Below are 14,277 nucleotides of genomic sequence, written 5' to 3' on the forward strand. Positions count from 1 at the left end.
GATGACGGGCTCGCGATGTACCTGCATGACTTGAGGGGGTGGGGGTGGGGGTTTACGACGGTGCTCGTTAAATTTTCTCCGCAACCGCGCAGGCTTTCGTAAGCACCCAGTGTCACGAACCAGTTTCTTGCTTGCCTGGGTGATCCTGATGTGAATTTCCTGGAATGCATTGAAACCATTTCGCGCAGAAGGAGGAATGATGAGAATGTGATGTATTAAAACTATAAAATTGGCAAAAGGAAATTCTCATCGTATTAAGGGAGTAATTATTCACTGGCATCCACCTGCGCGCAGCCATACAAACGAAAGAATGTCGACAACAGAAAATCAAATGCAGCTACCGCGGCGTTTTTTTTTCCTTCTTGCTGTTGAATCGTTGCGAAGCTTTTGATTGTTACTAGACATTTAGTGCAACCTTAAACTGCGTGCAGTTCATTTCAATTTAGGCAAATTGTTTTCATTATATTACACATGCTAGCACGATCTTTTAGGACAAAAACTTCTAACAGCTTTCTGGGCCTTCCAACCACTTGCTTTCAACAATTGTAGGTTAACAGCGCTCAAGATTCGTAAGGCGTTACTTAAGCACTACACACGCTTAAGTTACGCTTGAAAGCTCTGTAAACGCACCACCACTCTGCCACACAGTGTTTCGTGACGTCAGAGCTTCGTTTGTTAAAGTCAGCGAAGCGCTTCACACATGCGACCCCGCTTTAGCGTTACAAGTTGCACATTTTCTGACTTTTGAGAGAGTTATCAGTGTCTCCTCTAGGCACATCACTTTTATTTGCTGAACAATATCGGCAGTGATCACGGGACAACCTGCCGCGTACTTTTTTATCCCGAGGAAGCAACAGCTGACGTCACTGAAGCACGCACACGTGTGGCTTCCTTTCCTGTCGGTAGCAAACAAGGTCAGCTGTTACCATATAGGAGGCAACCACGGCATATATAGGAGACAGCTTAAGGAAGCACGCATTGGAAAACACGGCGCTTCTTGCACTCCCTGTTAGACGCTGCCAAAGGACACAAGAACCATCGCGATGGACGACTCGGCTCGCGCCTGCTTGCTGTTCTGTATCCTTGTCGCCGTAGGGGCGTCGGCTGCTCGGTTGCCGCTCTGTCCGTCAGAGCTCTGCCCGGAGTGCATTGACTGCCGCCCGACAAGCTGCAGCGTTGTCTCTGGCCCGGACGCCGAAAGTTGTCTATGTTGCGGACAGAAAGGTGTGTATGGCATACTACCGCGTCTTTATCGACTTTAAGGTTTGTCCTTATGCATAGCAGCACTGAAGTTCGCGCTGTTTTCTACAAATTAACGATGTGCACAAGGACGAAGCAAGCAAGAAGATGCAGCAAGGTTGTGTGTCGTCTGTTTCTGGGCGTGTCGTCGTGTCTCGTTGTGCTTTTGTGACCTCAGTAGCGCGACATGTGTATGTGTGGGAGCTGCCGCAAATCTTCAAACGCGCCCCGCCGCTTTGAAAAACCGCTCGCTGATCTCGAACAGGACTGGCCTGAGCTCTCAGCTCGCACGGGCAGTCATGTGAAAGTGCAAAGGAATCTATACAGGGAAGAACACGGTGTATACGGATCTGACTGCTTTAACGCACTACCCACCTAAAATTGGATATATATGTGCGCCCATATACTATATACATATATATATATATATATATATATATATATATATATATATATATATATATATATATATATATATATATATATATATATATATATATTAGCAGACAAGTTAAAGGAAATGAGGGGCCCGTTTGACAAATTTATGAAGGGAGCCAACAGTCACCGAAACCAAGGTGCATAGGGGAACGTTAATTTTTTTTTTATTAATGTGTTATGCTTATCAGTGGGATAATAATACTTAGATTAATAAATCGCTTAAAGAAAATTACTTATAAAGCAGCAGAAAAAACCATGCCGCCGGTGGGATCCGAACCCACAACCTCCGAATATCGCGTCCTGTGCTCTTACCAACTGCGCTACGGCGACGGCTGTCCAATCTGCTGCTCTCGTGGGTAGTTATGTTTACTCGGTATAAGCGAGCCTTGAGAGTGTTCACCAGCGCCACCCTCGACCATAGCGGCGGACGTAGCACGTCCTGTAATACCGCGAGCGTGACGTAGAACGTCATCTAACGGTGAGGGCGGAAACTGTGCGAGAGCCCTCTTATGCTACCTATGGCATCAAGACTGCCAGAACCGAGACCCTCGTTAAGCTATTAGCAGACAAGTTAAAGGAAATGAGGGGCCCGTTTGACAAATTTATGAAGGGAGCCAACAGTCACCGAAACCAAGGTGCATAGGGGAACGTTAATTTTTTTTATTAATGTGTTATGCTTATCAGTGGGATAATAATACTTAGATTAATAAATCGCTTAAAGAAAATTACTTATAAAGCAGCAGAAAAAACAACCATGCCGCCGGTGGGATCCGAACCCACAACCTATATATATATATATATATATATATATATATATATATATATATATATATATATATAGCAGTATTTACGCGCTGACGTATGACGACATCAAGACTCCCATTTTGTGTTAGGCGCCAAGTATAATTAACAGTTAGATAGCTTCATCGTGTTGTGGCTAATGCTCTAAACCAGAAAAATTACCAGTCAGTGATCAGTTGATCAGTCCATCAAATAGTTGCGTTGATATGCATGCACGAAAAATATAGAAAAAACTGCACTTCTTGCATCAGGTAGTGGTCAGTGAACGAAGACAGTGGCTGTGCTCGGTATGGGTCGGCGATAGAGAAGGTAGGTTTACTGGAAAGCGGATGCTATAGCCTGAAAACTGCACGGGGAATGGTAAAAATGCATGCTTGACTCGATTGGCCTACGTGATTCAAAGTACCAGCTAAAAATTATAGCGTTTCAGGCGACCATTTATTTATCGCAAAGATAAACGATTGCTTAGCTCTGGTATATAATACCACACAAACCTTTAGGAGCGCACAGTCGCGCCTCTCGTAGACAGAGAGGTGAATCAAGATACGGCGACAGCGCAGCCATTGCTGACTTTAAACGGTGTTAAAGAGCAACTGAAGAGGTTTTAGAATTCGATGATTTTAAAAGGGCCGAATATATGAAACACGCAGGCAAAGCCTGCCAGATCGTTAAGCGCTAGCATTTGAAATGCTGCCGTAATCGACGAATAAGCGGCATCGGCGTTCAGGCTTCTCTGCAGTGCACAGCGACAGATAGAGGCCCCGATAATGACGTCACGTATGGCGTCGCTGAAAACGGCGCTATGTTTCCAGCGAAGAAACGGTTGTTTCACGGAAGAAAACCAACGCTATCGAAGGTGAAGCTCACGAAGCATTGTTTGGCGGCATCGGACGACGCACAGCAGCATGCAGGCGAAGGCAGCAGAATCTGGTTGCAGCAACAATGACGTCATTACGGGTTTCCCCGTATACTTCTTCAACGCAGTGACGAGAAGCCTTAACATCGCCGTGCTTTTGATCGACGATTACGCCACCATTTTATATACTAGTGCAAAGCACTTTGCATGCTTTACTTAGAAGCTTCGTATATTAAATTGTTGAATAACCTGGAATTCTAAAAAAAAAAAAAAAACATTTCACCTTTTTTTAACTAAGACGTTCTTTATGATCCATGCCGCTTAATTACTTTTTCGCTATTTCTATTTCTGCAACAAAAATAGCGTACGAGTAAGTACAGAGGCATGTATACGCTCTACTTTTGACATCACCTGTATACCCATTACGGCCGGAAGGATGGCCATTAAGGGTGCAGTGCAATTCGGTCGCAACCGCATCAGGAGATGTAAAACACGACGAGCTGCTTAAGCACGCTCGGCACTTAAGACAATCAATTAGCTTCGACTTGGGTTGCCCCCTAAAATCGATCTCAGATGGATCGAACACTGCTCTGGCGAGTGGTCAGCGGAACTGCGTCAGCGTGTGGCGCATTTCTCCCTGGGAAAAGCCCCCGTCATCACGACGATCACGAATCACCTTCCCTTGTCGTTAAGGTACGGGCGTTGATGAACAGCGGCACAACCGGCAGTGTGAACGCTTCTTCGTTTTATACGTCACCCACATATATCGCTGGCCCTTAAACGGATTAAAACACGCCACGTACAGACTGCTCGCGCAGTGCGTCCGTACGCGTTCATACTTGCACCTAGACACGCCTGTGCCTTTAATGCCCCTCCCTCCGGCTACAGTCCTGAGCCTGCGTATATTGCCGCGATAACGTTAATAATGGCCCCATTCAGCCAAAGCCCGGCGTGGCGCCGCGACTCGAAACTCCTCATTGGTCGAGAAGGTCCTGACGTCAGTCATCTCAATTTCGATTAAAAGAAACATTGATTGGCAAAGTTCTGGACACGAATCTCTGTCTCTTGGGTGGTCGCGAGCAGGACACGCTATGTTATTTATTACCATGTTCTATGTACATGTTCTATGCACAGTCTTTGTCAAAAGTATACAGCCCAAGGGATCTGCTTCTGAGCCCTGCAGCGCAGCTCCACCTGCCTACTCGGGGATCCTAAGCTCACGAAGGCCGGGGGAACTGAAATTCTCAACCCTCTCAAGCTTAGGACTGTCAAATATGCTAAAGAGCCCTGCTACACGTCTTGGAAGCAAACCCCTTGTGCTGTTTATTTTTCGCAAAGACTGCACACACCACGAAGAAAGCAATCGAAAATCAACACAATGCATAATACGACATACCTAAACGAAGCACGCTAATTGAGGATAAACGGAGGTCTTGTACGAGCACTTCGCCTCACACAGTGTGTAGATTACGGTACAGCAACGCGTAGTTAATTAGTGCCGCTAATTCGTGGCACTAATTAATTTCACTCTCTAACGCTATCGCGCAGCCACCGCGGTAGCTCCATGGTTATGGCGCTCAACTGCTGGCCCGAAAGCCGCGCTTTCGATCCCGGCTGCGGCGGTCACATTTCGGTGGAGGGCGAAATGCTAGAGGCCCGTATACGGTGCGTTGTCAGTGCACGTTAAAGAACCCCAGGTGGCCGAAATTATCCGGAGCCCTCCACTACGGCGTCCCTCATAGCCTGAGTCGCTTTGGGACATGAAGCTCCATAAAACCAAACCGTCAAATGCCATTGCGTAACGCTGTTAAGAATCCCCCACCCCCCCCCCCCCCAAGTTTTTTTGTTTCGTTTTCTTTTTTAACCACCGGCGTCAGAACTGTACTAGGTATTAGCGAAAAGTAATTTTTTTTTGCAGTTTGTGTCCGTCGAAGTTGAGCAGCAGCGTTGACGTTACTGAATGACAGGAAATGCACCTGATAATGAAATTGGGAGTTTTATTATAGTTGCTGCCCGTGGCAGCAGCTGGGCGAGTGTGTGTCATGTCACCAGCCTCCACGCGGACACGGAACTAGTAATTTAAGTGCAGCCGTGTGGCCGAGAAAAGCTGGCCACGTAGATTCGTCTCTGCGTCCTTTTGATCCTTGCGATCGATACAGAACGCATCGGCCTGACACGCGCCACCGTCCTATATGCCTTTGCAGTCAGACGCATCAATAAGAAATGATGAATTCTTCCTTCCTTCACATATATATATATATATATATATAATATATATATATATATATATATATATATATATATATATATATATATTATATATATATATATATATATATATATATAATGTACACTCACTCACACCACTCGGTTTGGCCCTATAGAACCGCCGCCGAGTCGAAGCCTTTTCAGTGCTCGTGGCATGTGTGATTCCGGGACACAGCAACGTATTTTCGTTTCCCGTGTTTTCTGGCTTCGCGTACATGTGTTGCTGTACAGCGAGGGAGGTCAGTGCTTCGTCGGTATAGTGATTGGCCACAGAGGAACTTCTCAGTGAGCACTGAAGCGGTACTTGCGAGCTATATTGTAGCTATCGTAATCAAACGAAGCATCACAGATTTGCACCTACAGAAAAGCGTTCATATACCTTGAGCCTGGCGCATGATAGCCTTAGCTGCTTATGTGCCATTAAACCCAACACAACACACCGCATCACAGATTTGACAGTACGAAAGTAAGCTTTTCGTTCACTGAAGATCAATGATGACATGGCTGGTGTTCACTTATGAGGGACGTTCATCGCACATTGTGATTGAAAAGCGACCCCAACCGTTCGTAATCGCATTGAGTAATATCGCTGTTGTGTCCCCATCTTATTTGTTGAGTGTCCATTTAATTTGCACACATTAGTCCGTAATATGCAAATGCGCCGGGCACGTGAACGTGCGTTGTAGTACTGCATACACAGCGTGTCGTATCAGAAACTGTTAGCATATAGCGCCGCGATACCGTCACTGCCTGCATTATTTTAGTTCCCCGAACTGCGTATGTGTCTTCCCTCCTTGGCGGGGAAGCAGTTAGCAGAGAGCTTTTCTGCTCCTGCGGCCGTGTCAACACTCCTTAACTTTTAACGCGATAATGCTTAGTCTCCCGTCCTGCAGACAATCCGGCGTGGTCGGCTTTGTGAGTGAAAAGTCCCCGGGCAAGCAACCTAGACGGTACACTTAGGTCACATGACCTTGTCGCGTCATCGCAACATGCCCACCGGTTTGTGAGCGAACTGATCACCGTGGCGGGTGGCGTTTAAATTAATGGCTGCTCGAGAAGAGCAGGGTCGCACAAACTCCGCGAGATGGCAGCACCTGCCATCGCAGAGCAGTGGCGCACCGCTCAACCGCTGAAACACGGCGCAAGGTGTGGTATGAGGGCTCCCAGGGATCTATTAATGTAAAGTTTACAATGACCAATTCCGCACGTATGGACATTAATCCAGTGGCTCTATCGCATCATGCCCTTAAGGCGGAGCTTAAGTGTCTCCTAAAATTTTGCTCTGGTCTCGCATGTCTTGACATCCGGCGGGAGACTGAAAATTCACTTTTGTATGCATTTTTCAATGTGTCTTAGAAGCCTCATGGGGCCTAAATGCGTCGTTGCGCCATAAAATTCGCCCATTGGATGGAGAAAAGTGACGTCGCCGGACCGGAAGTGGAAAGGGCGGCAATAGCTGCTAACGCTATCGCACTGACAACATTTAATGAAAATAGGTGTCGCTGTGAATGTTATTACTTTGCAGGTTTTCGAAAAAAAATTTCTTGACATGCTATTTTTTTCCCTACTGCGCAAAAGAACATCCATGTATACTAGCACAACTTAGTACTCAGTTTGTTATGACCATTGCTTACAAAAAAAAAAGAAAGAAAGTTTAGGCGCGTGGGGATGCAGCGGCGTTAATCGGATGGGTTTTTCATAGTGTCTACACTAAAATGTAAAAATTAACTGAGGTGGCGCTGCTATACAGTCGTTGTGAAATAGCGCTACGCTCCAGCTCTCAACATATCAAGCCGTTCTGATATTTCATGGACTACTTTCTACTGCAGGTCGAGCATAATAGCGTCAGAAAGTTGCATTCAATAATACACCACTGATTACTTTCGTTCATGTCGAGTCCCACAATTTGCCGTAGTGCTAGTTAAAAATGAAGATTTGTTTTTGGGTAAAGGAAATGCGCGCAGTGTCTGTCTCATATATCGGCTGACACCTCAATCGCGCCGTAAGGGAAGGGATAAAGGAGGGAGTGAAAGAAGAAAGGAAGGAAGAGGTGCCGTAGTGGAGGGCTCCGGAATAATTTTCGACCACCTGGGGATCTTTAACGTGCACTGACATCGTACAGCCCACGGATGCCTTAGCGTTTCGACGGAGTCGAAACGCAGCCGCCGCGGTCGGGTTCGAGCGAGCCCGTGAACTCCGGATCAGTAGCCGAGCGCCCTAACCACTGAGCCCCGCGGCAGGTAGTGCTAGGTCACTACTCCTATTTTTTAGCGATATATTAAAAGGAGTGACGTCCGTCTGCGTTATTATGCTTTTTTATTCTTTATTGAATGATCAGGGTGGACAGAAATCCTTTTGGTGTTAAGAGGATGAAATATTAAAGGCTATTGAAGATACCTGGCCAGATATGAAAGATAAGCATTGCAGACGACGCCGGCAGTAAGACTCGCCCATCCTGTCTGCCTCGTCTGGCACGTCTTTTAAGGCTGCGAAGTTTGCCTTTAAAGTTAAGTTGGGAACCAACTAGCCAGACAAGTGTTGTCAACGGGCGAGCCTCTTTTGTAGCGAGCAACTTTTGTGTAACCCAAACAAAGTCAACGAAATTGAAAGAAATTAAATTGACAGCCAGCTAGTGGAAAGCGAAAACCAATGGGGGCCAACAAATGTAATGGTGTCCCAAAGAATCTATCTCGGAATTCCTTCCGCTTCAGTGTGCTCATACACAGTCATGAGAATAGGTCAGGCATATGTAGGCAAAAGAAAGTTAGATTTTTTGGCGGAGGTGGGTGGTTATCTCGAAATTAAGCCCCCCCTCCCCCTAGTAATCTCGTTAGGCTGCTGCTAAACTAACTCTCTCCAAATAATGCGAGGGGCGAACATTCCTAAACTTTGTATAAGACCAAAAACTAGTCGTATTAAATATATTGAAGGCGGCCTAGCAATGCGCGCGAACAATTTTTTTTCTGCATAGCTGCTTAGGAAAGAGAGTTGCAGCGAACATAAAACGGGCCGTGCCGGCTAAACATCTTATTAATTTCGTTACGCATTCAAAAGTTAGCTGGCACCAAGAACCAAAATGTCGCGTTTTGCCCCAACCTCCACTAACACTTTAATACAGCGCCTGAGCAACTATAATTTGCTGCGTGAATTGTTCACGCTAACTACCAAAAACTATTAACCGTAAGTTTAAATAGTTGAAAGATTAAACACTTTAGGCAGTTGTAAACTGTCAACTGTAAGCGCGCGCCGTTGAACATTTGAAACACACGAGTCGAGTGTCTTAGTATGTCAGACAACACATCGTTAATTTTTTTTAATTTTTTTTTTCGAGAATGCAGCAAGCAAGAAGGCAACAGCCAGAGGCCGGAGGCTGCTTCCGCGTCTTGTAACGCCCAATCTGCATCACGCCTTGTGCCACCCCCGCACGCTTGCGGGGACCGTTGGAGACAAGTCCGAGCTGGCGCACTTTCTCTAGGCGACATCGACCTAGGAGATGCGCGCAGCGGTGGGCCTGTCGCACCAGTTACGTGGGTGGGGGGCATTAGGCATGCATCACAGTGCAGGTTGCGAAGCAGGGTTACGAAACATCCACCGCGCAAAGACTGCACGTCATCCTGTATGAAAAAAAAAAAGACTTCTTGCCGACGTGCTGGCGAAAACAGTGGCGTGATCAGATCTCAGCAGCGAGTCTCAGCTTTTACTTTCTTTTTATACTTTGCTTTGCTACACCGTGTCCACTGTGAAGCAAGTGCGCGAGCAGGATAATCGCCTAAGTCGTTTTCTCCTCATGGGACAAAGTAATACGGATATTTTTGTATATTTGTGATAAAAAAAGCTGCCGAAATCCACGCAAGTGACCCGAAGAAAAAAAAAGACACTAAAAGCGTCCTTTTGTTTAAGAGCTGCAGAATTTCGACTTTGTAAAAAGAGGGCGAAGTTCGCGCACTTGTGTGAGGTTCTCGTCTCTCCTCGTTTGTGAGGTACACGTTTTGTTCCTTACGCGCATTGCTTGTGCCTCCTTAGGAGGAACCTTTGCGGATCGATACGGACCAGTTATTTTTGGCTCGGTATAGCGTTCCGTGCTCTGATTTTGAGACGACTGTATCAAAGCCGAACGGCAAATTGAAGAGTCACGCGAGATATATGGAATGTTTATTTGCTTTTTTGCCCGTTCCTGCTTAGGACGAAATGAATAGCTTGTTGTAGTGTAAAACGAACAAAGCTAACAAGAGATCATATTTCATTCGCCCATTTTTCAGTGCCTCGATCTTCATAGCGATGCTTTTGAAGGCGAATAAGTACGCATCGCCATATAACTCTTCCCGAAGGATAAGAGCAGACTAAGAATGTCGGACAGAACAGTTACTTATGTTCGCTAAGTGGTGAGTTGAAGCCTTCGGTAAACAGCGAGTATATAAGAAAGTAAACACAAGCTATGAACCACTTACGGCTTTCAAGATTTGCTTCTTAAGTAAATATTTTTATTTTTCGCCACTGGAATTCCATCTAACAACAGTGCCCTGCTGGATTAGACGATACTTGCAACGAAATTAAAGAAACGGCAATTCCGCCAGAGGCACTCAGCGAGGATCAGCCGAACCAGCAATGACTTCATCATTAGAAAATAAGGAGTGAGGCCTAATATCCCCTTTCTCACAACCAACTCTGTCGAGACAACTTATTATTAGTGCTGTGAAGGGGCCTGCACAAGGTTTCGAATTAATTTGGCGGTACCTGCGCTGCTCCTATTGTAGCGGTAATGAGGCCGCTGGGGATTAATTTCCAGAACGGCTCTTTCGGCAACAATGTGCTTCCTTGCAAAAAGAACGCGGTAAGGCCTTGGCATTATTTTTCCTTAATTGGAGATGCGGCTGTTACTTTCCGCTTCCTGCTTCTCTTAATATTTCAGCCCTTAACAAGCAATTCACTTACGTAACTCTTTTCTTAGATTGAAAACACTCAGTGTTCTTCCTATCACAGACGTCTGAAAACTGAACAAGGGCGCTTTTTCAAAACCTTCATTTTCTCTTTCAGATCTTTCTCCTTGTAGCTTCCGCTCTCTTTTGGTCGCGCAACACTCTGCCGTTTAGATCCTCGGCCCCTTACTGAAGCCAAGATTCTGGGTCCTTGGAGTAAGCCTTCATCGCAGAGGACAGCTTTGAAGGCACATTTAAAGTTCTTGAATGACTCAGGACTGAGTGCAATGTTGTGAACTATCAATGTGTGCCCTGTGTACCCTGCAAGTAATGGCCAACGGACATGTGGAAAAGTGATCATCTCTCTTTGTTCTCTCCCCTTTCTATCTCTCCCTCCGTTCCCCTTCCCACGTGTAGGGCAAGCATACCGGGCGATGCCTAGTTAACCTCCCTGCCTTTATGTTTTTCTTTCTCTCTCTCTCTCTCTTGGTCGCGCAAAATGGAAGAGTGTAGCTCAAGGATGAAATACGTCGTACGTATGCTACCGATGAACTGATCGGCGGGATATTCGTGTCCTGATACGAAATGATGGCGTCATGAATTATTTGCTTATCCGCCACTGGTTCGTCGCACAGGCACAGAAAAAAAACTCAAACCCGTGAACGATGCTGTGATTGCATTTGATACCGTAGTGAGAATGGGTGAGCTTCTTGGCGGGGAAAAAGGGTCGGTTTCATTAGCTCTTAACCATTCAATGTGTTATCGACTTGAGCATTAATGCCGTTCACACACGGCGCCTTAATCATTTCGTTGTGAAGCTGGAAAGAAAACGTGCTGACCAAGATTTCAGGAGTTAAATTGCCAGTTTCAGCGTAGTTTTTTCATTAAGAAAGACGTTATTTAAGAGTTTGGTGTCTGAATTTGAGCAAATGTAAAGAGGGTATTCAAAATGCTGCAAGTAAGCTTTTCCGCATAACAATGTTGCCCAAGGCAAGATGGCTGCCCATGCGTTTCCAGCTGAAACAAAGCAAGAAGGACTAGTTTTTTGTTTGATTCTTCCAAAATACGCTTCTTACATTCTGTCCACACCCTTAGCGCCTCTCCTGTAGCCTACGCAGTTTTTTTTTTTAATAAACAAGTCGGCCATCTTGACTTTGGAAACATAGTTATGTGGGAAAGCGCACTTGCGAAATTTTGAATATATCCCGTGCTGAACCTGGGACCTGCTGACGAACCTTTAACCTGCAAAGAGAGTATGGAAAGGAGTTGCGTGTGGTGTAAACTACTTCTGAACTCTTTTATTTTGCAAAATCTTCACTTATTCGTCTTTGACCCGGCGGATTCAAACCTCGAAGCCCCCCCCCCCCCCCCCCCCCCCCAAAAAAAAAAAAAAAAAGCTTGCATCCTCGTCTCGTGATGTGGTCGTGCGTGTAATACAACATCGCTTGCGCAGCCTTTGTTTTGTATTACAGCTGCTCGGAGGAGTCTAACTCCGGCAAATGGATCGCCCAAAGGGAACTGGACTGCGATATTTCGGGCAGTAGCTGAACCTAACGCTGGGTGGCAGGTTTCCGCATTGCAGTCGCTTCTTGTTGGGGATGCCAGTTCCTTCTGTGATTTTTTATGAGTGGTTTTTGTTGCACAGGCGCTGGTGCTGGAAGAGCGAGTGCTTCGACCACTTGGCCGCCGATCCCCAGGCGTCCGCGCCCTCCCTGCGGCTTGGTCTGCCCGGGAGCAATCGACTTCGCCACTTGCACCTGCACCTCGTCGCTGCTGGACTGAAGACCATTGCTTGCTCGGATATGTTCTTGCTGCAGATCCAGCACGTATCAACCGCATTCCATCGGTGCAAGCCTGTTATGTAATTTGGCGCCCAATTGCTCTTTTTGGATGGTTCTGGGTGTACTAAATCTCCTTGGCTTTAATAATATGAAAAATAAAATTGCTCCTCTAAAATTCATGAGCCTTGTGAAGAGGCCTAATGCCACTGTTCTTGTCTTGTTCAGTACCCATCCTAGAAGCGGCCAAGCTCGGCAGATAAAGTAGAGAGAATGAACAGGTCCTTTGTTGAGCAGAAAATAGGCCAGAAATTTGAAATCCTGTCTTCATGGACACAGGTATCAACACATGTCCCGAGCCATTTGCCAGTTGCTGCGGGATCCCAGTTTAATTTATTTCGGTCCCTTTGCTCATGATAGTCATCACTATCGTTACAACCGTAATCAAACATCTTAATGCAATCGCTTGCATAATTACTTACGTGCCATAAACCAAACACAGCACAACACACGCTTACGTAGTTAAGACCATAAACGCGCACAATTTGTGCCAGCTGTATGCGGTGCTATGATGAACTCTTGGTGCCGAAATAGAATGAAAACGAGACGTGTAGAGGGAACTGTATTCGTCCCACGAAAGCAACATGCTCAGATTCGAATTTAAGCCTCACATTCTAAGCGTCACATCCTGGGAAGAGGTAATGCAACTAATCTGCCTTTCGGGTATGAAAACTTGCTAGTTTTATTTCGATCTGAAACATACGAGATGATTTGTGTCGACATGAACACTTCTGATTCATTTCACGTTGGAACTCTCAACAAAGCGGTACACACAACTACATCCGCTCCAAGGGAACAAAACGTTCCCTGCTTGCTTTTATCAAAAACAGGAAATTAGTCGGAAGTGCTGCACTACAAGATAACTGGGAAAGAATAGGCTACCGAGATTTGCATTAATTTTAACCGGCCAGGTTAAATAATGGGAACATTGAAAGCAGCATAATTAATATTTACTCACAGCGCCGCATTCCAGAAATTCAATCGAGCCCCTAGTAGGAAGCATCATACACAATATAGAAAAGATTGCAACACAAAAACACAAGATTCTGCTGGGTCCCAAGACACACCGAGATAGATGGTAACGCGCGAGCCAATTTATGCGCTGCAAAAGCTCGCAGTGGTGAAACAAAAAGTAAACACGAGAGACAGCATATAATTAATACGCACTGAATAGAAGGATAAATGGCAGGCTACTTGAGATAATGAAGTAAACAAACAGCACTTCATAAAGCTATCTTGGGAGAATGGAAGTCATGCAGGCATCAGAAAAGTTTCCATGAAGTAATTTTATGTTGTCTTCGCATTCGACACGCTAATCGTATACACATAACTCACTGACAAAACAGGACAAACCTCTTTGTAAAAAAAAAAAAAAATGTGGGGACGAGCTCGCAGTAAATCACGCGTTATTTTCATGCATAACGATTGTAAACCTGAGAAAAAAAACATTTTAGTCTATTTTACAATGAACACATTCCTTTGCATTCAATATTGCTTTCAAGTGAAAATGCACCAGTTGATTTGGTGCTTGTCTCTTTGGGTTTGAAAAGAAAGTAAATGCCGTAAACAAACCGTACATGGAATAAAGCGAAGTTTATTAAACAACAAACAGACGTTTTAACCGCGTGTTTGGCATGTGGTAGCCTTAGATGCTTATTTTACATCAACCCATCATTGCTTGCTTTCTACTGGCATTTGGACCTTTTCCTTTCTATTTTTCGATTAATGCCCAACGCCGGCAAAAAAAAAGTACTACGTTATCTTCATAGTGCTGCGAATCTTTGCAGTGTTTGTTCATTCTTCAAATCTGCGCCGCCACGCCGCTTTGTTTGCGACGAAAGACGCGACTATATTTATCCTGATTGACCGCAGCCAGGCAGAGCTGATTCTACGCTGTTCCAGAATGTTCTAATAACTTGGC

General features: G+C 45.4%; 1 protein-coding gene across 1 annotated transcript; it reads left to right on the forward strand.

Moving 5' to 3' along the window:
- The first annotated feature begins 960 nt into the window (after window positions 1-960).
- LOC144128911 (uncharacterized) lies at window positions 961-12,478 on the forward strand. Its single transcript, XM_077662703.1, has 2 exons — window positions 961-1,224; window positions 12,164-12,478. Exons 1-2 carry the CDS (start codon window positions 1,044-1,046, stop codon window positions 12,298-12,300), a joined length of 318 nt encoding a protein of 105 aa, XP_077518829.1. The 5' UTR covers window positions 961-1,043; the 3' UTR covers window positions 12,301-12,478.
- The last annotated feature ends 1,799 nt before the right edge of the window (window positions 12,479-14,277 follow it).

This window comes from Amblyomma americanum, chromosome 4 (genome assembly GCF_052857255.1).
Source record: "Amblyomma americanum isolate KBUSLIRL-KWMA chromosome 4, ASM5285725v1, whole genome shotgun sequence".
Lineage (NCBI taxonomy): Eukaryota > Metazoa > Arthropoda > Arachnida > Ixodida > Ixodidae > Amblyomma > Amblyomma americanum.

Coding starts and splice junctions, on each gene's coding strand:
- LOC144128911 (XM_077662703.1), top strand. CDS start 1,044: ATGGACGACTCGGCTCGCGCCTGCTTGCTGTTCTGTATCCTTGTCGCC. Junction 1,225..12,163: donor TCTATGTTGCGGACAGAAAG/GTGTGTATGGCA, acceptor TTTGTTGCACAG/GCGCTGGTGCTGGAAGAGCG.